Source organism: Atractosteus spatula, chromosome 7 (assembly GCF_055471065.1).
Source record: "Atractosteus spatula isolate fAtrSpa1 chromosome 7, fAtrSpa1.hap1, whole genome shotgun sequence".
Classification (NCBI taxonomy): Eukaryota; Metazoa; Chordata; class Actinopteri; order Semionotiformes; family Lepisosteidae; genus Atractosteus; species Atractosteus spatula.
In genome coordinates this window covers 47,135,218-47,160,777 of record NC_142712.1, presented here as the reverse complement: position 1 = coordinate 47,160,777, position 25,560 = coordinate 47,135,218, and the positions used below count along the sequence as shown (strand labels likewise).

The window sequence follows — 25,560 nt, the reverse complement described above, 5'->3', positions numbered from 1 at the left end:
TGTAGTTGTAAGTTTCTTTTCTCTGTAAATATAATAAAAAATGAAACCACGGAGTAACCATGAGATTTTTTCCAGAATAGCTTTGTAGGACAGTAAAAGAGTAACCCTTAAGAGAACAGGGGGGACAATAGTGTTGCCTTTTAACATGCTGTTAAAATTAAAATTGAAAATTAGACCAATTAAATTGTAAAGACATAATGGGCGGGATAAGGTTTTGATAGGTGACACAGTAGCACAGTGGTTAATACTGCTACCTCCTAGACCTGGGTTCAATTCATGGGGTGCTGTCTGTGTGGAGTTTGTATGTTCTCCCCATGTTAATGTGGGTTTTCTTCCAAAGTCCAAAAGATATACTGGTTTTTTAATTGGCTTCTGGGAAAAGTGGCCCTGGTGTGATTTTATCTGTGTCTGCCCTGACATGGACTGGCATCCTGTCCAGAGTGTATCCTGCCTTGCACACACTGCTTCGCAGAATAGGTTCTGGTTCCCCTGTGACCCTTTATCAAATAAAAAGGTTGGAAAATGGGTGGATGGATGAATGAGGCTTTGAACAGATGTGTGTGGACCATAGTGATTTTGGATATTAACCCCCAAACAGTGTTAAAGAACTAAATTTCTAGTGTGAAGTATATCAAAGGTACTCACTGGACACAGTCAGCACATGCTGCTCTTTCAGATTGCATCCTGCTTACTTTATTCCTTTTGTTTGAATTACTGTTCTTTGGCTTCCCTTGACCTACAGCCTCAAGGCAAAAAGATCTGAAAGAATATCATCAACCTCAAGCCCACTTCACCCCCACCTCTCACATAAACACACACAATCAAGCACAAGGCAGGAGACATCGACAGAGAGTGCCCATTCGACAATTACAGACATTTTTCTACTATTCACTCAGGACCTTCAGCCGTGAACAGCATCGGTACCATAAACTCTGTAATATTCTGAAAAAAATAGCTTTCATTTTTAAAATGTCCAATACAACCGCGTTTTTCCACCATCATGATAATCAAATTTCTGCTGTCTGTTTCCTGAAATGCCACATTCTGGCACTGAAGCAATATTCTCTTTATAGACACACTCTATTAGAAAGGAAGAATATAATTTAAAGCTTGTTCCAGTTCAGCCTCTGTTTTCTTCAGTTTAGAAATAACCAGCTGCTGGGCTCCCTGTAGGCTTTCTGCTTCGGGGCCATAACATTAATATACAAGTACAAGTGCTGATCAGTTTATTAAGACATGAATCACCTAAACATTTGTGAATAAGGCAATTTTATAACAGCATCCTGTGCATATAATGCAAACACTACTGAGTATATACAGAATATGGAGTAGGCATTTGCCTCAAAGAAGATACGACAGTTCCTAATTGATTTAGTGGATGATTTGTAAGATCTATTCATTAAATATAAAACACTAGAGGTTTGTGATGAAAAGTGTGTTGAGCAAGCATGTTGATCTCTGTTGTCATTTTGCTGTGCATGACACTGCTATATTCAAACACAATGTCAGTTGGTTAGTTTGGTAAGAGAACTAATCAGAGTAACAGAAAGAGGTCATTTTTAAGAGCCATTGTATCAGCTGCCTGCAGGTCGGCTAAGGCTTCTCTTCTTTGTCAGCTGGGAATCTGCTGTCAAGAATAGGCTCTCAGCAAAGTAATCAGTTACATTCAGGACCTCACGCATTTCAGAGGATGCCAGTCAAGTTTTTTAGTAAGATGTTAATTCTTCTGAGCGTGTAGGAAGAAGCATTATAAATAAGGCTTAGATGGTTCATTTTTATATCTTCAGCCTTTGAAAAACCTAGATTTGTAAAACAAATTGGCTTTTATTCCGAGAATGGCTTTAAAATATAAACACTTTAAAATATAACCAAAAATGTTGGAAATTACATAACTTTTATTACAGGATACAATTCAATGAAAAAAAGAATACAAATTCTCCACCAGTGTTATCATTTGCCATGTATCAGAACTGTAATAAGAGAATGTCATTTTCCCTTTCAATACTTTGATTAATGATGAGCAAAATGTAATGTAACACTGAGAAGTAATTGCCTGTAATAACCAATATTTGTTTTACCAAGTAATGTCTGGTTTGGATAAGTGATATACCATCAGAAATGCCAATGTTACCTGAAAACACTGTTAAGATTCCTCTCAAACTTAATCATCTGATTCTCCCAAGAGAACCGACACAGTCACTTAAAGGAAGGAGCTCAATAATGTAATTCTCCCACCCTTCCACTTTCTTACCCTCTCCTCAGCTAAATCTGTCGAGGTGAAATTAACACCAGCTAAAGAGTTCTACTGGCCTATCTCTTGATGACCTTTGGCTAGTGGAGTGCATATCTGGGTGTATGTCTTTTGCATGCAATACTATCCGTACAGGTTTTATGAGTTAAAAACATAAGAACAAAACATAATTTTTCTGAAATTGCATACTGTGAAAACACCAGGTTTTCATTACATGTTTAAAGTGATCAGAATCTGGATGTGTTTAAACTGATTTTACATAGAATACAAAGATATTTCAGTAGTTGGTATTGTACCACTAATCCAGTTATTAGTATTATTACTAATTTATGGTTTCAATCATTACTATTAAAAGAAATGTATACAGAGGGAATGTGGGAGGTCTTCGAACAGTATAATAAATAGTAAAATTAGTATATTAGTATCTTATTTTGGTAACCACTGAGAAAATCACACAGTATATTATGTATCAAATTCTCAGTTTTGAAGGCTAACTGGGTATGGTGAAGACAAAGCTTTAAATGGGAGGTATACCCTAAAATATAATTTTCCAACCATTATGACATTCCAGAATTCTTGACAGTTAAGCCCCAGAAGTCTAGTGAATATATTCTATTACAATATTTTTTTTAACATGGATCTTTTCAGACTTCTAGAAGTCAGCACTAGAGTAGGTCAAGTCAGTGTTCAGAAGCATCAGAACGTTTGTCTCCAGACCCTCTCCCTCTGAACTTCTTCCACATCATTAACTGCTCTATGAATGTGAATTATGTCAAAAACAGCCCACAGCCATAGTCACTGTGCACAAATGGGCACTACCGCATATAAATCAGGTGCCTGAACAGGCTTACAGTTCTTTCCAGAACACTGGGATTGCGCAACATTAATACTGTCTGACTTTCGGGAGCACAAAGGCTGCATTTCTATTCCAACCTCCAACTCTACAAAAGTTGGGACAGTTTTGTGTTTTAGGCGTATTTGCTTAGTTTTGCTCTAAGACAGATTTAGAGACTGGTGCAGCTTCAAGGACCAGCTGAGCCATGAAAGCCAGCAGTTCGAGCGGCTCTTGGAGGTTGCGTGTCCTGTTCTGTGGGCTGGGTGTGCTGACTATGCTGAACTGCGCAGGGATGATCTTTCTCATCTTGCAGCACGGCCGTCTGTCCGGTGAGCTGGCTGACCTGGGGGCTCGTCTGCAGGAATTCTCCAAGAGCTCAGTGGTGGAGTTCCTCTCAGAGGTGACCCGGGACCAGGCTGAGGATGCTGGGCAGTACCAGTACTCGCGCAACAAGAGGAGCCAGGAGCTGCGGGAGACACACATCAGAGCTGAGCAAGAGGACATGCTGATGATGATGACGTACTCCATGGTCCCAGTGAGTCTGATTTTGCTAAAGTTTCTTGATGAATAACACACCTATCAATGCAATATAAAAACTGAGAACAATGAATAAGAATATAAATGAACTCTTTAATATAGATAGATAAGACTTTATTGATCCTGAAGGGAAATTGATGTGTTACAGCAGCCCAAGGCAAGCCAAAAAATCAGACATCAGGATAGACAAAAAATTTGAATACGTACAGTAATACAAAATAAATATAAAATAAATAAATAAAAATAAATACATAGGTGTGTGAAAAATATTATCATAGTCACTGTAAAACAATAAAATATGTGAAAAATGTGCTTAGGTATATACAGATTGAGTGTCCAAAAAGTACAGTGGAGCAACATGCTGTCCATAGACGAGCAAATGAAGGGCTAACAGTCCGAGCCTAGGGCAGCGTTATACACCCTGACAGCCGCCGGGAGGAAAGACCTGTGGAAACATTCCCTTGAACACCGTAGCTGGAGCAGTCTGTTGCTAAAAGTGCTCCGCTGCCCAATAACAGTCCCATGAAGCGGATATAAAATGGAATATAAAATATAAAATGGAAATTAAGAAAATCTACAATTATGGTAACTATCCGAACTTACTATATTGAGCTTAGATTCACTTTTCAGAGTTCTTTTAATAAAAAGGTTGAATTGTGACACAAAGAGCTTTTGTCCATCGCCCCTCTCTTCTGGTGCTTTCTAATTCACTGTCTCTTTCTCCTCTCATTCTTCTTCATTCTGCTTCAAGGTCACAGTCTGATATTTTTTATGTGGTGCCCTTATCTGTAACTTAAGTGTGTTACAAGACCAAATCAGTGGAAGTTACTAAAGAGAGTATGGAAAAAAAAATCCAGTCATGTTGTTGAACCCGAGACCTTAGTTTCGTTCAAAAATCAATTAGCTCCAAACCACATGACTACATGGTCAGATGAGCCAAATGGCCTCCTCTCATTTGTGTAACTGTTCTTATGTTCTTAACATGCCATTTGGCTGGTGTGTAGTTTTCTGAACCTATGGCTCTCAGATTTAATCAAGTATCTTGCCTGGCTTATGTCAGACAAGTGTCAGTCAGTGTTTTGGCTCTGTTGCTTCACTCACGATTTTTATTCAGACTGAAGCCTCAACTATGGCAAGACCTTTATTTTTCTTCTTGTTAATAATGGTCACTGTCTTATTTATGAAGTGCAAACTCTTTATAAGGTGACCCTTTGTAATAAGCAATGGTTTGAATAGGAAGCTGCATCAGTGTGTAAATTTAAAAGAACAAATGGAGGTTGAGTCTGTGGTGAAAAGTGAAAATAAGAAAAAGAAAGAAACATTTCAGATGTGAAGCTTTGCGTCATACACCCAAATTCTGCAGTCAAAATGTTCCTCTGTAATGTGCGTTTACACGTAATGAGGTATAATCAGGGCTCTCATGTGATCTATACATAATAATAATACATCTTGAATGAGGTGAAACCTACACAACACAGTGTTTGGAAACATAGCATTGTACAATATATATTTCACAAAAAATTAATGCACACTTTAGACACTTGCTGAAAAGAAGTGATATCTGACAATGAACAATTATGAGGAAAACACGTTAAATTCATTCACACTCTTTGAAACCAAATTTTCCCACTGTAAACTGCACAGAACGGGCTTTGTGTTTGATGGTAAGCTTAATCTACAGAAAATTACATAAAAGGATGTCATAGAGTATAATATACATAAGTGTTACCTAAGTCATTCTTTATGGAAGAGATCAATGCTGTGATTTTATTAGTCAAATGCATGCACTTTATTACACAAAACAAGTTCAACTGCAATAAAAAGGCCCATTTCCATTACCACACAACAAATAATACAGCTGATCACTTATAGTAGGTCTCAAAATGAGGTCAATATCTTATCTTAAGATAGTATTCAGTTATTCAACAATAAGGGGAAAGAGTATTGTCTGCACCCCCGATTGCATCTAAAACATTTTAAATGTATTCATCCCCGAAAGCACCATCTGAGAATAAATTATGATAGTTCGGAAAAGTTACTGGCAGTTTGCAGGGGTGATTGAAATTGAAATGAGTGCAGAATTGATGTGGGTATTGGTTTTGCATTGAAGCAAACAGGGCTTTCCAGCCCATCCTGAAGATGTGCAAAATTAGAATTAGCCACTGAGCCTCTGTCAATGCGCTGTCCAACAGGTCAGAGTCTTGGTGGATCTCTGTAACAGCACTAAAGGAATTTGCTTAACAGGTATGTATCAGAAGTATTTTTTTTGATTATTCATAGTTCATATCCCATTTGTACAATATATGAATATAGTATACTGCATATACAGTGACTAAGAAATGTCCAAATATTTTCAAAAATAGAAATTTAAAAATATATATATTTTAAAAACTATATGCAGTGAAATCTTAATATACATTTAATATTACTAAACAAATGCACTTTACTGTAGCTTCCAGATTCACTCCGACTTTTGGCATATTGTAGCAAAAAGTTTATTTGACATAGAAATCATGTCCATTTGAGGTATACATTCATTTTTTTTTTCACTGCAAACAAAAAACTACAGACTTGTATGACTGTCATTATTGTCTGTAAAACGACAACATATTTCAATAAAAGTTGCATATATTTCTAAATATGACACCTGAAGAAGGCTTCACAGCCGAAATGTATTTTCTCTCTTCTCTTTTCAGCATGGAATAAACCTATTACTCGTTCCTATATTTCTAAATGCATTATGTTCAATCATACTGCAGCATGATTGAGGGTATTTCACAGTATCTTGTGAATACTTGGCTTTGAAAACTTTGAGCATGCTCTTCCTGTAGCCTTTTAATAGTTTCCTAAAGTACTCTTGAAGGTTATTTAACCACTTCTCGAGGCAGAAACTCTCCAGCACCACGTGATTCACAGCCTGCACTTGCGTGCTGATTTTCCTGACCACATACTATAACCGTTCTACTAGAGACTCTGATAGCCAATCAAGAAAACTGATTCATATGTTCTCTATTTGTCATTAGGTTTGATGCAGGTTTTGTGCTGTTATCCTATTATAAAGACCACATGTGACCAAGCTTGAAGTTGAGAAACCCACACAAACACAGGGAGAACATATAAACTCCACACAGATAGCACCCCAGGTCAAGGGTACTAATAGCTCTAGAGGCTGCTATACACATAAAACTTAAAAGAAGCAAGAACCAAATAAAGTAATAGTTTAGAAATGTGTATAAGACAGTAATTTCTTTCAATGATTAAAAATGCCAGTTACAAAAAGAAAATAATAAATATATTGTTTAGAAACATAACATTAACTACATATCTAGAGAGAAGATGTATAATCTGTAATGTGTATAATGATGTGTAACTAATTGCTCTTTGTTTTCCTTTATAGGACCTCCAGGACCAACTGGTAAGGAAAATATGTAATGAATAAAATATAGAGAAAAATGAATAATTCTGCATTGCATCATATAATTAACTGAAAATCGCACAACAATATTCACATTTTGAGTCACATTCTGAAACACCAGTTACAATATAGTCCACATTATTATAATACAATCATATAATCACCAGCATAACATGTTATAGTTATAATTGTATATGGCTTTGTAGTTATATACTGTAAAATACTTGCAACTACAAAAACATACTAAAAGAACTGAGTTTAGATTTGCTTTTTTACTTTTCCTATTTTTGGGGGACGGAGGACAGTTCTCGTCACAATGTTTTTGTTTGCTTTTGTGTCTCGTGCAAAATTTTCCGTTCCGCTGCGTATTGACTCTCTTCCGCAAATGAAAGGGACTTACTGTGAAACGAGGCTATGTAGCAGATGGCAAGGCCAGCGCTGTGGTTTCTGTTGCAGGTCCGCCTGGCCTGGACGGCCTGCCGGGTTACAACGGAACGGACGGGCTGCCGGGACTCAAAGGGGACCCGGGAGAGATGGGGAAACGTGGAAAGAAAGGTGACAGCAGACGCCCCTTTAGAACCACTGTCTTGAGTCCGTTTCCTGTTAAATAAGTCAGGAGATGTGTAATCGCAACTGACCAGCTCTTTTTCACCATACTCACATGTGCGTACAGATCACGGGTGACTGGAAATGATGCCAAGAAGCAGCTTCATCATCTTCAGATTCATGGTGTTATTTAACAGAAGTTCGGGAAGAGGTCAAATAGCAGTCTTGCACTTCCTCTCTCCTATGAAGGCCGCCCACAACTCTTTATATCTTTTCTACCCCCTTCCCTCCTCCCCAGCTGCACCCTTTCAGCAGCTCCCTGGTTCATTCCTTCAAAGTGAGGGGCGTTGTGACAGAGCTGATCTACAGTCAGCACTGTAATTTCCTTAGCCAGGCGAGTTAACGCCAGAGTATTAAGAACACTATATCCATTATATCCATTTATATTCGACAGCTTGTTAAATTCTTATTAAAATTTCTATGAGATAAAAATACTGACTGTATTTTGGAAATCACAATAATTTTCCAATATCGAACAATGCAATAATTATGTTAACATACAATATTAACCATAGCAGCTTGAGGACATTGTGATTTTGCATTTTCAACTTAACCTCATATTTCAGTGGGTAACAAAGAGTGAATTTGTGTTTGACTTGGGCGGGGAATCTTTATCTTAACCTCAAGATCTATAACCCTACTTGAACATATGATCATGTTCAGGAAGAGAGGAGGCCTTATTTTCTCATTTGAATAAAAAAAGTTCAGTGGTCTTTTTGATAGTGACATGGGCTGTCTGCGCATGGGATTCAACAATAAAACAAGAAGGCAAAAATGTAGCAGGATCCTGCAAATACCTCTTATATCGTACATAACTTTCTACATTTCTGAGAAAATATAGGAAATACATTTTATTTATATCGTATAGTAATGGCAGAAACTCACTTTTAATTGCTGCTTTTAACATTTTGATTTTAAATATTTAAAATCTGTGGGTGATACAATTTCAATAATATCTTGGTAAATGTTTGACACAATGTACAGTATATTATATTAATTGATATTTTTCAATCCACTGAAATGCTATTGGCCTCTGAGTCACAGTCTTAGCTATGTGACTCGGTGATTTGCCATTTTAATAGGGCTTTGTCTCGCTGTGGCTGTTAAATGTTTTATCAAACGTGGGCACTACAGTTTTTTTCTCTATAGGTTAGCACAGGAAATGAAAAGCACAAAGATCCAAGTTTTCTTTCCCAACAAAATGTTATTCATGACTGTGGTTTCGACAGTATGCTGACATTTCCCCCGAAAACTTCAGTGAACATCTAACGTTATTTTACTACCAGAAGCTTGATCCCATGAGTCAGGCCAGAACGGGGGAACAATGAATGAACAGGCAGTGAAAGCAGGGCTTTGAAAGATGACAATTCAAGGAACATACATCACGAAGAACAAATGTATGACTGTGTTTTGGAAAATGATCTCCTTGAATTCTCCCTGTCCCGTCTGGGCGGAGGATATGAATGCAACAAACCCCCTTCTTTCCTTTTTTAAAACATATACAGAAAGAACAGTCCTTAACCTCTCATTATGCTGGAATCTAAAACATTTTGGCACAATTTGCTGTCTGTTCAAGAAAGCCTTGAAGAGATCAAGGATGAAGACTAATCGTCTGAACCCACTGTTTTAAGAGCACAGCCCTATAGCCTAACAGAGTCCTAAATTAGATTCCCATGTGTTGGGAAATCTGTGAGGCTTCCTGCCTTCCCAGGTTCTTATCATGCACATGATTGTCCCAAGGTTCTGTTTCTCCTGCGCTACTGAAGTGTTAAAGTAAAAGTGGTCAGATCTGGGGAAGTATCAGGCTCTTGTGATCACGTGAAACACTGTCTGAAAACGCTCAAGACTGTTCTGTATTTCAGGTGACAAAGGAGATTCAGGAGAAAAAGGAGAGAAAGGAGATCCTGGCCCAAAGGGGGAAATGGGAGAAACCTCTAACGATGTCTTATCGGAGGGTAAGGCCAAGAACTGACCCTTAAAGGCCAACACAGGTACACGGTGGACATACTTCAAGCAGATGTCCCAAGATTCCATACAGGACTGTTTGCAATTTAGATTCACCGTCATCATGTGCGATGTAAAGCTTCAGGTTATAAACCCCAAGAATTCTTTTCACATCCTTGCACAACTTAAAATCGAACACATTCTCCTCACTTTGGAAGAATGCTGCACTGCCTTTCTGTTTTGTTTATGCCAGATGTTTTTATTAACCTAAACAGCTCTTCCATGAAGGAAAAGACAAACCAACAAGGAAGCTCTTGCCACATCATTGCCTTACAGATGACTTGAGCCCTTGTGCTGCTCCCCGGCTTTATACAGTACATCCTGTTTTGATCTTTTCTTGTGTCAAAAGGTCCTCCTGGGCCAGTAGGTCCTCCAGGTCCTCCTGGTCCAGTCGGTCCATCTGGTCCCCCTGGACCCCCAGGACCTCCAGGCAACAGAAGTCACAGAGCAAGGGCCCAGAAGAACAGCATCAGTAAGTCTATAATTAATAATAATAATAATTGCTTACACTTATATAGCACTTTTCTGGACACTCCACTCAAAGCACTTTACAGGTAATGGGGACTCCCCTCCACCAGTGTGTAGCCCCACCTGGATGATGCGACGGCAGCGATAGTGCGCCAGGACGCTCACCATACATCAGCTATTAGTGGGGAGGAGAACAGAGTAATGAAGCCAATTCATAGATGGGGATTATTAGGAGGCCATGATTGGTAAGGGCCAATGGGAAATTTGACCAGGACTCCGGGGTTACACCCCTACTCTTTTCAAGAAACATCATGGGATTTTTAATGACCACAGAGAGTCAGGACCTCGGTTTTACGTCTCATTCGAAGGACGACACCTGTTTACAGTATAGTGTCCCTGTCACTATACTGGGGCATTAGGACCCACATGGACCTCAGGGTGAGCGCCCCCCTGCTGACCCCACTAGCACCTCTTCCAGTAGCAACCTTAGTTTTTCCCAGGAGGTCTCCCATCCAGGTACTGACCAGGCTCACACCTGCTGAGCTTCAGTGGGTTGCCAGTTGTGAGCTGCAGAGTGATATGGCTGCTGGTGACAAGGCTGACAAGTCTATGGCACACAGTCTAATGGACCCCTCCCTTTCCTGACAAGAGTGCAACCAAGTACTCTGAAAATAGGCCTTTCTGTCTTTGACTATCCACCCATCCAACCATTTTCTAGCAGCTTTATCCAATTCAGGGTCGCAGGGGAGCTGTGTCCTGCTCCTGCAAGCAATGGGCGCAAGGGCAGATACACCCTGTAGGGAACACCAGTCCAACTTAGGGCTCACACAGACACAAACGCGCACACACTCAAACTAGGGCCTGTTTTTCCAGAAGCAATATCATATCGTGTATAGAAAATGCACATTCCATTTTTAGAAATTCAAAATAATTACAAGTGCCACACTATTCTGTTTGTATTTATTCTCCCACAGGTTTGTCATATGCTGTCCCAAATGATGACACGTTAGCTGGAAAAGCTCCAGAAAAAGTAAAAGCAGCCCCTTTGAAGAAAGCTGGTATTAATATATTTCTTAGTGTTTACTTTTTTCAGTTTTTGCTCAATTTTCAAGTTATTAACCACAGTTTTCTCCGACTAGAGTGCATCATAAAGTTTGTTAGCTGTCCTACTGACATCACAAAAATGGAAACCACATTTGGGACATGGATGCAAGATACTGCATCCGAAAATGATGAACGAATTTGGGTAGCCGAACACTTTTCAGGTAGGTGTAGACATTGGACCTCTATCCCATTTTGCTGTGTACCAACATTTAAATGGGATTAATCATTTTTATTGTAAAAGAAAATTTTATGAAAAATATAAAACTGAAAAACCCAACTTGGACCAGCATTTAATACAGTATACTGTATACTATAGTTGCTCCCCCTTTTGCATAAAAAAAACCTCAGGTCTTTTGCTCTATGTTGTAACCAGCTTTTCACTTCTTGCGGGTTTAATTTAAGATCACTCTTCCTTGCAAAATTGCTCCAGCTATTGCAGGTTACTAGGGTTGAGGCGCTGGACAGCTTCAGTTCAGTTCTTCAGTTCCTGCCACAGAACGTCCATGGGATTTAAGTCTGTACTTAAATACAGACTTTCACCTTCTTTTTAAGCCACTCAGGGTTGCTCTGGGGTCATTGTCCTGTCGAAATCTAAATCTCCAGTTTCAGATCTTTTTCAGACTTTTCCAGGTTTTTAGCCACGATCTGCCTATACCTGTATTTTGCTCCATTCATTCGGCGCCTGTATTTTGACAAGCCTACCAGTCTCTGCTGATGAAAAGCAAACTCAAAAAATGATGCTGCCACTGCCATGCTTCAATGTGGGGATGGTGTTTTGCGAGTGATGAGTAGTGCTTTTTCACCAGACATAACACTCTGCATTAAGGCCAAACAACTCAGTTTTTTGTCTCAGACCACATTTTTTTCAATTTTTTCCATTTTGTTTTAGAGGCTCCTATGTGCGGTTTTGCCTAGTCCAAAAGGGACGTCCTGTGAGATTTTTCAAACAGGGCTTCCTCCTCGCCACTGTACCATACAGCCCAGATTTGTGGAGTACCTGAGTTATTTTTGACTCACTCACAGTTTCTCCCATCTCACTTATGAAACATTGTAGGTCTTTTAGGGTTATTTTCAGCCTCTTGACAGCTTCTCTGACCACTGTCCTTCTGGCCCAGCTGCTGCGTTTTGGAGGACGACTTGGTCATTGAAGAGTCTGAGTAATATTATGTCCTTCACTTTCTGATAGCTAATTTAACAGTACTCCATGGGATACTTTATTCCTTTGAAGTCTTTTTTATATCCCTCATCTGAACTGTCCATTTTTAACTAATTTAATTTTTAGCTCCAAACTTTTAAACACATCAGTAGTGTTAGGGGATGTTGTATGGATCAAGAGGGTAAAAAATATGTAAGTCTGTCGGGTTTCCCTTAGTAATACAACAAAACATGGCAAAATACAATGGGGGTCAATACTTTATACACCCATTGTGCATCAAAACATGCAGGCTCTTTCTGAACATTAAATATGGCTATATTTATTATACAATAAATAACTAATATTTAATATAGAATATTACATATTTGTACAAAATCCATCTAAGACAATGACTATGACTATGTGACTATGAAAAGTATTAACTTTTCTTTTCATTTTTCATTTTTTCACATTTTGTTGTTACAGTATTATATCATAATGTATTTAATTGGGATGTTTTGCCATTTTTGCTGATCAAAACACTATAATAGCAAAGTGAAAAAAACAGATCCTCCTGAATTAATGACAAATATAATACAAGAAATAACTGATGGCAACATTCACCTCCTTGGCTATCATGCACTATTACCTTTAAACTACTCTCAATTAAAAAAAAATGAAACTGCTAAATGCCCCTTCTATGGTTCATATCCATCCATTTTTGCCACTTTAACCCCCATGGGGACCTGTGCATATACTGTACAGTACTCTTCTAACATGCCCACATGTTGGAGCATCCGACTGACTGACATACCGCTAATGCAGCAGCTTCATATAGGGGTTTGCACCAACTGTGCATCACTCGCCAACTTCACTGCAAGCTCGTGGCTGTCCTGCAGCTGCGAAGACTTTTTTGTTCAGCAAGGCATGGAACTTGTGGCTGACTCCAACCCACCCAGCCCTGGTGTCTCAGCGAATTGTACAATACTGCTTTCCAGTCCTGGTCACCCAAGGATTCAACCCAAGCTCTGATTAGCAACATCTAGGCAACAGGGCTACGCACTCTTAGTGTCTTTAGTGTTTGGAAAACATTTAAGAAATTGGTTGTATTGCACTGGAAAACTTTGTTGTTATCGTACAGGTCGAGCCGTGAAGCAATATAAGAACATTGCTTCACTCCAGAGCAACAGCAGCTTGACGTTGGACATAAAGAAGTTCTACCAGGGGTGCGGTCATATTGTACATAACGGATCTCTCTACTATCATGTTGGTGGTACATACAAGATTGCAAAGTAAGTGTTCTGAAGTAAGAGAGCCACTTTGTTTTCTTGCCTCCAGACCCTGAAATTGATTTGTCAGCATCTCCATTATTTTACAGGTATGAATTCAGCAGCAAAAAATTATGGACTACGAAAATAGAGAATGCTTTGTTCCACAACCTCACCTATCTCTTCCACAACTCCAAGACGTACTTCAACCTGGCAGCAGATGAAAATGGGCTTTGGATCATCTTTGCTTCACATTCTGATGAAAATATTATGGTGGCTAAACTGGAGGAAAAATCATTTTCTGTTGTTCAATACATTAATACGACTTACCCAAGGTCCAAAGCTGGCAATGCGTTCATAGCCTGTGGAGTCCTCTATGTTACTGATACTAAAGACATGAGAGTTACATATGCCTTTGATTTACTGAAAGAGAAACCGGTCAATGTCAATTTTGATCTAAGATCATCAAATGGAGTTTTGGCAATGCTGTCTTATAATCCTAAAAATCATCGTTTGTATACATGGGACAACAGCTATGTAAAAGCATACAACGTACACTTTTTATCAGATGAATGATCACAAGAAATTTGCATGGAAAAACATCCAAAACCATTTAATTTTAAAAGTTTGTTTTGTACAATTTTATACGTTTGGCATAAGTAGCAGGCTTTATTTTTTTATTATATTTAAATGTGTTTGTGACATTATTCATTACTTTTTGGTCTGTGTCCAATTAAATCAAAATTAAAGTGCATTTAAAACATGGTTTATAAAATATTTTACATCTAAAGTAACCTTAAAATTTTACATATTACCTCCACATTTGTAAGCATGAAAAACCTTTTCTTTCATTCCATTACCAAAGAGCACACCGATCACTTCACTCTAAAATACAGTAAATGAAGTGAAGACTCTAGGAATTAATTTAAAAATGCTTAATTGTAAACAATTTCTTAAAAACTGTCTGGAAAATGCCTTGAGATAAGAAGTATACCAAGTTCTTAATTTCCCTTAAATACTGTTTATTTAGAGAATGAAAATCCTTTTAATATACTTTAAATCTAAAATAATGTACGGAGAAGGTTATCAAATCTAGCTTTTAAGATTTCAGGTAAAAGACTCATGTTTTCATTCACATTCTCCATTATTTACATGCTTAAAAGCTAGGGAAGTATTCCCTCAAATTAGGCTTTTATCATTCAGATCATACTTTAATTACAAACAAGCACATAATATAAACAAAATTCTTAATGTTTAAATTTGTGTTGTTAATGTGCACAATTACGGGCATTTATCCAATAGAAGATTAAATGTTCTCATCCTTGAACACAGAAAGACGTTGCAAGTCAACAACTAGCTTTTAAAATAAAAACAAAGTTTGATAAATTTTCATGAAATAAAAAGAATTTATTCAACTTACAAAGGTAAAACTCTTAACAATGACAGAACTACCCGTTCTCGTACACAGAATTAATTCTCTGCAATGAAACGTTTTGTCCCCATGAACAGTGCATTAATGCTTGAGATAAATACACAACACAGACATTAAGTAAAAGGAGGACATTCAGTTAAACAGTTTTACATAAACATGATTTGCAATAGTTCTGACTGAAACACAAATATGTTTAATGAATACCATACATTTAACCAAAGAACTAATTCAGTTTTTATGTTACAGAGAATAAAGAAAAGCTTAAATGTTTGTACAAGCTGTTGTGGTAATTTATATATATTTATATATTAAAACTATTTCAAACTATTTACTACTTGGCCAAATAAAAGCCAGACATTCATTTGTAAATGTAACAGTTTCTTCCTTCATAGCGTTTGTATTCTTAAATAAAGTTTTGTAGTGTCCCACATTTGAGTGCAAAGGTTCTCTTTTTTATGGGTAAATCATCTAAAAAATAACACTAACCTAAGTAGTGTTGTACTGTGTCCCTGTATGCTATGTAATACACCTTACATTCCTAATGTAAAGGCAATAATTGAAATATAAATACAACAGTCTGCAAAGAAAAAAAAAGTGAAAAGTTTTTTGTGCAAAACAAAACCCTGTTTCTGGTTAGATTAATCTGCCAGTTTAAATGCAAAACTGATGCACCAAATAGATGAAACATAAATTACATTTACAATATTTCACAGAATATCCCAATGTATAGATCTGCAATCTTACATGGATTTTATAAACACTTCATAACAGCGTTTATGGAAGCATGTAAGAACACATTATTTATCCTGTCACCATAACCCTACAATACAAACAGGTTTAAAGGGCCAGGCATTTAATATACTGATGTAAGCAGCAGAAACAAAATGCAGATCCAACAACTCAGTTCACACTGGAGACCACTCACCAACTTGAAATACAGAACTACAGTGTTTGTAGTAGAAGCTAAGAGTTTTTTTGTTATTGATTTTTTTTTGTTAATTGCTGTGGGCACAAAATGACAACAGATACACACCTTTTAAAAAAAAACAAAATTCGGCATTGAGTACTTTTACAGAGCACTACCAATAACCTGTGATTGCACCGCTTTTACAATTACAGTACATGCATAGCTTTCCTATCAATACACTCTATAAGAGATTCTGGAACAAATGTAACTTTTTTAAACTCAAGTAGAATTCCTTGCATCTCTTATCAAGCTTTGGAAAAATAACTGTAAGCTTCACTTTGCCACTATCCACAATCAAGGAACTTAAATGTTGCCGTCAAAAGCTTTATGTGTATAATTTATAAAATATCAAATATACTTGCAGGTATATTGTAACGGTCAGGCAAAACCCTCATTTTCAGGGTCCCATCTGCTCCGCATGTGAAAATGCGATTTCCTGGGCAGGTTTCAATCTGCATGACCCCAGCGCCGATGTTCCTGAAGATGGACTGCTTAGCATGCTCATTTGTAAATGAGTGAATCAATCCATGACCTGTTAACTTCCACACCTGTCCAAAACAGAATTGGAATGGGAGGAAGTGTCAGAAATGATAACATTCTCGTGTGCTGCATGAGAAACAATCCACATCTCGCAGGTGTTGAGTAATGCAATGCTTCCGCATCAAACATTTCCCGTCCCTCCATTTTCTAACTGCTTTACCCACTAGAGCGTCCCACGGGAGCCAGAGCCTGTCCTGGCAATCAACGGGCATAAGGGGGGGGACACCGCCTGGACACGAGGGCAGTCCGTGGCGGAGCAGACACACAGACACAAACTCGCACACACCTACACCAGGGCCAATTTTCCACAGATCAATTAAGCTACCAGTGTGTCTTTGGAAAGCGGGAGGAAACCAGAGGATCTAGATGAAACCCAGGCAAACAAGGAAAGAAGCCACCAGCTCCACTCAGACAGCACCCCAGGTCTGGAACTGAACCCCAGGACACAAGCGCTGCGAGGCAGCAAGGCCACCCACCGCGCCACATTTCAATTATTACAATACTGAACTAGGTCCTGCAAGTTGATTGAGAATATAACACTTAATTCGTTCCTTAAAAACTTTGGAACGCATTTGCTTAAAATAAACAAATCAGTATGAAGGCGAGAACCAGCCCAATCTGCAGGATTTGTGTAACTCTTATCAGATACAATTTCCGTGGTGAACTAACTGTATTCTATACAACAACACTGGTAGCTTTAACTCTCCAAGTTTCTTACCACTCACTTGGACATAATTTGATTTTGAATTAAAATAAATCAAATCACATTTAGTGCCATTACTGGACCATAAAGAATCACAGCTTGCTTTTATCTCCTCTAGCGGCATAGCCCGTCCCATACTGATTCCAGATCTGCGTCATAGATCCTAAACATTAAAAGCTCTCTAAAAGCAGGTACCTTCATGTTTCCTTCAGCGGAGCCAGTGATAAAGAAGTCCTCTGAGGAGTCCATTGCCAGAGCTTTGATGGCTGAATCATGTGCTTGGAATGTGTGAAGCAGCTGTCTTTGTCTTATGTCAAATATGCAGATGAAGCCTTTTCTACCTCCAGAAACAATAAGCTGCTGTTTAGGTGCATACTGGAGTACCGTGGCACCATTGTCATGACAGGGGAAAGCTAGTGAGAAAAATGGAGCACATTAGGCACAGTGGAAATTGTCAATTCACAGAAATGAATCTTCCAATGAGACACATTCACAGATTTCAAACACCAGGGAGACTGCTTATAAATAAATTTAAATATTTTAGAGGGTTACTACTACCCCAAATTCTGATGGTTACTTAAAACGTGTTTGTGCATGTGTGAGTGTTCAGATTGAACGTACATGTGAAACATTTATCCATCCATCATCAGTTGCTTACTGATGGTGAGGATTATGCTTAGCTGGAACCCATCCTGGAAGCACAAGGTAGCTCTCCCCCTGCACAGGATGTGCAGTACAGTCATGTGCAGGGTCACAGAGAAGGGGACAATCTAGGAATGTTAATCAAATTTAGCCAATCTTTTGGAGCTGGGGAGAAGGGCCTGGAGCACCTTGCAAAAATGTACTGAGAAACAAGGGAGAACATGCAAGCTCCACACAGATAGATCAGAACTCAGGATGCTGGAAATGTGAGACAGCTTTAGTAACATTCCACACATAAATGTTGCCCACAACCACTAATACTCTTTGAAACTAACTTACCATGCACCAGGCTATTATTAGGTGAAATCAGAGTGTCCCACAAACACACGTTTCTGTTTAGAACAAGACAAGGAAAGAAATAGTGTTTATTCTGTCCTTTAGTTTTAGTGGAAATTAAACAGCACTTGCACAGAATATATGATACAATCGTATATGGAGAAAATAAAACATCTAGATTTTACATTTAAAAGAGAAAATCTCAACTGTAACAAAGTTTTAGAATAATCAGCAGTTACATTTATACAACAGTTCTCTCAGGAATAAAACTTCTAAGCCATGCTTCTCATAAAATCAATGGGCACAGTCTTAATTACCTGTTGTCGTTGGACTGCCCTGCTGTAGCAATGAGGCTTGAGGAGGTTATAAAAGCAAAATCTCCTGTTGATTTAGTGTGACACTGCCAACTCTACAGTGAGAGTAAGGAATGTGTTAGTTAAGACCATGGATCTCCTTTCAGCCTCAGAGATGACAAGAAAATGTAAAAAGATTATAAATCTATGGTATGCTTATGGAGTTATTTAGCAAACATATTAAATTAACCACGCTTCACTAATTCTGTTTATATGCTTAAAATGACAGATTCTTGATGAAGTTTTCTTTTTTCTACTTACCAAATAAGGTTTAGGATTAGATGCTGTTTGGTTTACTTGCCAAAGGCTTAAAAATCCTTCTCCATCTGCGACCCCACACTGCAGAAAAAAAATGTATGCATTACACTAAAATGAACAAATTTGGAAAAAAATCTAAAAGGACTATTTCTTCCCTAAATGTATAAGGCCCAGGATAACTTTTATAGCAGACAAGGATATAGACTGTGCAAAACATCCACATACTGTACATATGTCTGATATGTCATAAAACATACATGCAGCATACTAACAAAAATAAGTGGTTAATATAAAAAAAATTAAGAACCTAATGCAAATCTGAGAAATGATTCAATAATTAATTATTGCTGAAATGGTTTATTGTTAAAAGGAAAAAAACAGTAGCAAATCTGAACTGGATTAAGAGATACCTAAATCTACTGTCACAACAAAAGAAACAAAATCTCACTTTTCACACAGCAGTTTAACAATTTTAAAGAGGAAAGGTTCTGTACACTTTCTAAATATGAGACGCGTGAGAGTAAAGTGCAAATTACACACAGATGGCACAAGGTTCCCATTCCCTGATGGGCGATATGTTTCATCAGGTCTTCATTCCTATTCAAGCGAAGTAGGGCAAATCTTACAGCTACCTTGAGTATGGAGTTATTTTAAAATAATGTAAAATGTTTGCACTTTAGTACCCAAGTACACAACTTTTTTAGATGTATTTCAGAGACATCATAGAAATACTGGCATCCACCACATGCAATAAAAAAACAAGCAGCTCTAGCTTCACAAGCAACACAAGCTATTTTTGGTGGGTAGCTGCGTCAGCATGCGTAGGTAATAAACCTATTACTTGTTCCTTTACAAGCTATTTTACCTTGTTTCCTTGAGAATTGAAGTACATTCTTGTGACCCTTGCATTGCCAGCCTGTCGAAAACATATCAGTTGCTGAGGTCGACTCCATTCAAACATCCGCACGCTGCCATCCTGAGCTCCGGTTAAATCTGATCGCAATTTGCAGGGGAGGAAAGATGCTGAATTACTATAAATACAACTTTACAATCAATACCATTTGAAACATGCAAGATGTTAAAAAGAAAGACCAATGTTTTACTCAGGATTAAATACATAATAGCATCATCCCCTTCATAAGTTTAACAAAAGCGCTCCAAATAATCATTACAAGCATTACGGTACGTAAAAGACAGTACAGACCGTGAAGGCTTAGTTCATAAATACTGATACTTACAATACTGGTAAACGGGATGTGAGGTCATTCTTTTAACATTATTCAAGTTCCTCTTCATAATCTGCAACACATTTTGCAAAGACTAATATTACTATCCAGACTTTTGTTCAGAGCTTAATTCACTCCTATTGATGCACAAAGAAACAACCTTTAAGAGTGCCTAAAACACGTGATAAACTAGAATCTTGTTATTGTTGAAACACACTGAAATCCCACAGTTCAAATCATTTTAGTGTGACAACAGTGTACACGGTAATGCATCATGGAGTTGCTTATTTAAACACGCTTCTTTTTTACTACACCATTAACTTAAAAAAAGAAGATCACCACACACCTCACCAAAACAGGAATTGCTACATCATATTTTGGTTAAGACCAAGTCATTTACATAAGGTAAATTCTGTAAGAACTAATTCTACAATATGCTGAATTTATCTAATGGCTAGTGGTAACAGTGGAAGATCTGGCACTGATTTCACTTTTTTTTCATTCTGAGGAACATCCTTACACTCAGGTTGCAAATTAACATCAACTGGATATGATGAAAAGTAACCACTTTAGATACAAATCTATTGTGAATATATATAATCCACATGTAGGAGATATTACAATATATACATTTGTATAATTCAGATAAATAATAAGAATTAAATGCTGTAAAATGTGATTAAGCAAAGGGTCTACATTTTAAAACTCAAAACCAATCAGGACCGATTTAAAAAAATATCATGCTTTTATCATAAAATAAAGGTATACATATAGATCATCTTTAACTGGCCACAAAAATGATCAGTATACTCCAAGCTCAATTTCTGCACTGTAATAACTCGATTTAAAATAACATTAAAAAAATCACAGCCAAAACATTTAAAACATCTTTAGATTAGATGTTTGAAACTGTCAAAGCAAAAAAAAAATACCAATAACAAATCCTCATTTTTGTCTGAAAACAGGGCTTTCTAAAAAGCACACCATGTCCACCTAGTGGCAGGATGATAGTATTGCAGGACCGCTGGATCCTGCTTACTTTAGAAAGCCAGCTACGTACCACGCTCGCCCCCATGCTTGTTTGCCCACTGCCTAGCCATGGCATCGATGCGGAGGCTGGTATCTGAGTGGAGGCAAAATGTGGAGCGCTAGCCTGGGCAATATTGGTGTGGGAAGAACGATGATCAAGATCGTCAGAGCTGAGGAAACACCACCAGACACAAAACGTTATTCTCTCACTGAAGCATCAGCACAGCCTGCAAAGGCTCCATTAAGCATGACTGCGGTTAAAAAAATACCTCCGTGACTCCCGGTCACACTCCTCCCCAATCCAGGTGTATGGCTGAGCAGCCAGAAGAACGGAAATGTCAACTTCTTGCACATCATGGGTTGATGCAAGGACTATTTCATTATTATTTGACTGCAAAACAATGGGAATAAACAGTATGCATTCTATTATCATGGTGTTGTGAGTCAAATTTAAACAATCTAAAAACCAACACTGGGTGGCCAGCATTACAGAAATAACATACACTAAGAAAGCAAGTGCAAATGCTGTAAGTGCTTTCACTTCTGATGGCTGATATACAGTACTTGTTACTTTGCAGCTCCCATGACGGGAATAAACACTTGTCGTCTGAAGTTATGGAATGCCCTACCTTGTTAATGGCAAAGGCCATTATAATGTCCGATTCCTTGTGAATAATTTTAGCTTTTCCTCCTGGATAGCCAAGATCTGCTTCCACCTGAAATAAAATTGACATGCTGTAAGGTCATATTATATTCACATTTAACCTGCACTGCAGCACTGGAGTATTTCTTTGCCTTTATAAAATAGTTAAAAACCATGCATATCAAAAACCATGTACTGCATCTGTTCAGTGGGTTTGGCATTTCCTGGATGAAAGTCTCTACGCCTTATGCATGCTGATATCACACATACATGCTGATACAACCTATGTTGAGCAGTCACCTGCAAAAATACTTTTGTTCTAGAAAAGCCCTTGCAGTTTTGGTAAAAGCCACATGTTTAAAATTTCGAAGTTGGTTAATGGCATGAGTATAGCAGTCTTAAAAGCTTTTGTTAAAGAAACAGTGATGCAATTCCAACAATTAAAATGAATCTTCACTGATCCACAGCCGTTGTGTCCCAGAACATGTTTCATGTCAACAAAGGCGCAAAGCCACTGAAAAGATAGGAAGCTGCTCAAGGTGAGGATCTCGGCAGAGGGATACTACCTTGTTGCTTTTGCGATCTCCTGCTACGCAGTTTTGTTTGAGTTGCTCCACATGGTCTTCTACAGACTACACAACACATCACACAGTCACAACACAAAACACATGCACAGAAACAAAACATGAAATGAAAAGAAATGAAAAGAATTCTTAACTGCATAAAGAAGGCACACACATGGGCAATTCTGCCAATGCCAATCACACACCACTTTTTACCTGAACTGTGGTCAGAGCTTACCAGATGGTTTCTACCTGCGTGATTGTCATGCATAGTTTTGCCCCCTTATACTGTATAACTTACCTTAAATCAGATCACTGGTTTTGGGGTATGGCCTGATAACATGAAGGTGTTTTGAGTTTCTAAATGTACTTGATCTTTTGACAACCAATTGAAAAAATGGTTTAAATAATAATAAGATAGGCAAAGGGGGATTTAGTTCAGTATCAACTTTGCACTACATGACAATCTATTCATGTAGGACTGAGCAAGAAAAATGCATAAAAAGTCATGGTTATGTTAAACATGTGCATGGGAACAAAATAGGAGCTACACTGGTAGCTCATTATTTTGTGTTGCCTGAATGGGAGAACAGGCAGAAAGCTGGAAACAACAGAAAGGCTCTGCTCTTCCCACATTTACCTCACTCTGCTTCCTCTTCTTGGTGAAGATGTAGCGAATCAGAGTCTCCTGCAGAGCCTCTTGCTTCACCAGAAAATGCCACAGCCGTTTAACAGGAAATGCCAGGTGATGTTTGGCCCTGAAAAAGCAATATGAAAAGCTTTACATGGGAAAAAAAATAAAATCACTCTTTGTGAGAGCCTGAAAGCCTTGAAGGTGAAGCGAATGCAATTCATTGCAATGGTGCTTACTTGAAGGGAGTGTTCTCTGGCTCCAGCATGGCTTTGTGTCTCAGTATGGCTGGCCCCCCTCCTGCAGTAATGTCACTGGGGTAGGTGTTGATGTAATTTGGTGGAGGACCCTCAAACTTGTTCATTTTTTCCACCAGAATCTGCTCCCAGTTTTCCAATGTTTTCATGACCGCATTACCCAAAGGTGAGGTGACAGGTAAGTCTTAAAAGAGTGACATGCAACACATTAATTAAGGGTTGAACATCTCTTGAAGCATTACAACATGAGAAAAAACAACCTCCAGGGGCAATCAATACAACAAATCAATTTAATAGAAAGGCAATAGGAAGATGCCTATCATGAAAACTACTGTACATATTTGTGTACCTGCAAATTCCAGTCCGGCCACAGGAAAGAACGTCCTGACATTGTGCAGTGCTAACTTAACCATGGCTAATCGCATTAGTGCCCAGCTGCAGGAAAGAAATAAATGCATGCATTACATCAAATATGGCAGAGTTAATAATCACAATAAAATCTATCCTTTCTATCTTTAACCGCTTAACTAATAATAAGGTTTTGGAATAGATGAAAAGAGGAACAGTCCTGAAAACAGAAGTTGTCAGTGTAGCCTTTTTGTATATATACATATACTGTACATATGCAGTCTTAAACAGAAAAAACAGGTAGCAGACCTGTAAGAGTTTGGGTCAGAATGCTCCGTCATCTGAGTGTCAGAAAGGAATGCATCGTCATCATCCTCATCGTCACTTGGAATGCTCTCATCAGAATCGTACAGGGCGCCACTCTCCGACAATGGGAGGAAGGGCTGCAAAAAAGGATAACATTTGGATAACATTTCATAGGTCCTGTTACTAAACACATTCACAGAGGAGGTATGTTTAAAGGAATAACGGTTAATGAGTGACATTTAAATTGCATCAAATATTTATACTTGTGGGTTGCACTGTAGCACAGTGATTAGCACTGCTGATGTGCAGCACCTGGGCCCCTTTGTTCAATTCCGGACTTGGGGTGCTATCTGAGTGGAATTTTTATGTTCTCCCCATTTGTGTGGGTTTCTGCCAGGTGGCCCAGTTACCTCTCACAGTTCAATGACGTACAGGTAGGTTAAGTGGCTTATGGGAATATTGGCAGTGGTGCGAGTGTGTCTATGCCTGGGTGTGCCCTGTGATGGATTGGTGTATCCTGCCTTGCGCCTGTTGCACTGTTAGAAAATGGATAGATGCATGCATGCTTGTAAATATTATTTAAAATAAAGAGCTAAAGTTGTAACCCCTACTTTGGCCACAAAATAATCCCACATGCTAAGCTCTGGAGGAATGAACTTTTCCTTGTACGTTGGCCTCTCTGTGGGGACTGGAGGAGGTGTCACTGTCTCTTTGGATGGCCTGCTAGGCACCAGCATCCTCATGTTGAACCGGCGGCGATGCTTGTCTATCTCTTCTGCAGGGGCAGGAGGAGCTACATCACACAGGGAGAGGGGGGAAATAGAGAAAGCAGTCTATGTATCAGTCACGTCTCATGAGCACCTGCAATGCTGGTATTTCTAAAGAGAATAAGAATTAATTCAGCATCTCTCATCCGCATCCAACAAAAGCGCCGATGAGAATGTCACACTTTTAACCAGGAAAATTAAAGACCACTCAAGTGACTAATTAAATGGCATATTTCCCATCCCTTCACGCACATCTGCCCCCTAATACATTACAGTTTTTATCTTTAACACTGATTAAATTAACGTGCAAAGATAACAACCACAAAACAAATCACTTATTTTCTGTTAATCATTTAAATGTCTCATTCTTGATCTACTTTAATTGTTTTGTTATACCTTCAAATGAAGTTCTACAACTGAATTGTCTTGTATTTATTATTAATTTACTTTACCAACTTTAATTATTTAGCCCTCTTTGGTATGCATGAGAAAACAACAAAGGCTTCCAGCTATTGTACTGTACAGTGGAATTAAATCCTCTAAAATAAATTCAATGATAAATACTAAAATCACCACCAATGACTTGTGCCCCATTTAATTATATTTATAGAGAAAATTGCTAGATATCATGAATGCAAACAGATAATACCAGTTTGGGTATCTTTCCTTTACAGAGCAGTTTGTGTAGATCAGTGACAAAAAATCCAACATAAATGCATTTCTGAGTTTGCAACAAATTCTGAAAAACATCCAAGGGGGGTGAATACTTTCTGAAGGTGCTATATACAGATGAATACAGTTAAGATAATTATTTCATTTAGTGCCATGTGTTCTCATCTCCAGGAAAGGTCAGAATCAAGGACAATTTCAAGGGAAAGAAAAGTTAAAAAAAGTTAAAAAAATCATACAATATTTTGACTAAAATGAACAGACTTG

The 25,560-nt window shown here is 38.2% G+C and overlaps 2 protein-coding genes across 6 annotated transcripts in view; one reads left to right on the top strand and one right to left on the bottom strand.

Annotated features, from left to right (window-relative positions):
* The first annotated feature begins 3,291 nt into the window (after nt 1-3,291).
* On the top strand, nt 3,292-14,281 carry gldn (gliomedin). The gene is made up of 10 exons (XM_088922202.1): nt 3,292-3,621; nt 5,816-5,867; nt 7,021-7,038; nt 7,495-7,593; nt 9,507-9,599; nt 9,998-10,120; nt 11,091-11,174; nt 11,256-11,381; nt 13,497-13,647; nt 13,734-14,281. The coding sequence occupies exons 1-10, from the start codon at nt 3,292-3,294 to the stop codon at nt 14,197-14,199; spliced, it is 1,542 nt and encodes a 513-aa protein (XP_088778328.1). The 3' UTR covers nt 14,200-14,281.
* Nucleotides 14,282-15,009: 728 nt separating this feature from the next.
* dmxl2 (Dmx like 2) overlaps nt 15,010-25,560 on the bottom strand; it is a 36,040-nt gene continuing 25,489 nt past the window's right edge. For all 5 annotated transcript variants that reach the window (XM_088921064.1, XM_088921060.1, XM_088921061.1 and 2 more), the window contains 16 exons: nt 24,469-24,650; nt 23,861-23,994; nt 23,553-23,638; nt 23,186-23,387; nt 22,956-23,073; nt 22,319-22,384; nt 21,739-21,825; nt 21,379-21,500; nt 21,141-21,279; nt 20,093-20,153; nt 19,720-19,847; nt 18,858-18,935; nt 18,561-18,652; nt 18,247-18,299; nt 17,461-17,678; nt 15,010-16,570 (listed from right to left, as the gene is read on the bottom strand). In XM_088921064.1, the coding sequence (XP_088777190.1) occupies nt 16,361-16,570; nt 17,461-17,678; nt 18,247-18,299; nt 18,561-18,652; nt 18,858-18,935; nt 19,720-19,847; nt 20,093-20,153; nt 21,141-21,279; nt 21,379-21,500; nt 21,739-21,825; nt 22,319-22,384; nt 22,956-23,073; nt 23,186-23,387; nt 23,553-23,638; nt 23,861-23,994; nt 24,469-24,650 (1,976 nt within the window). In that variant the 3' untranslated portion in view covers nt 15,010-16,360. The remainder of the gene's footprint in view (nt 16,571-17,460; nt 17,679-18,246; nt 18,300-18,560; nt 18,653-18,857; nt 18,936-19,719; nt 19,848-20,092; nt 20,154-21,140; nt 21,280-21,378; nt 21,501-21,738; nt 21,826-22,318; nt 22,385-22,955; nt 23,074-23,185; nt 23,388-23,552; nt 23,639-23,860; nt 23,995-24,468; nt 24,651-25,560) is intronic.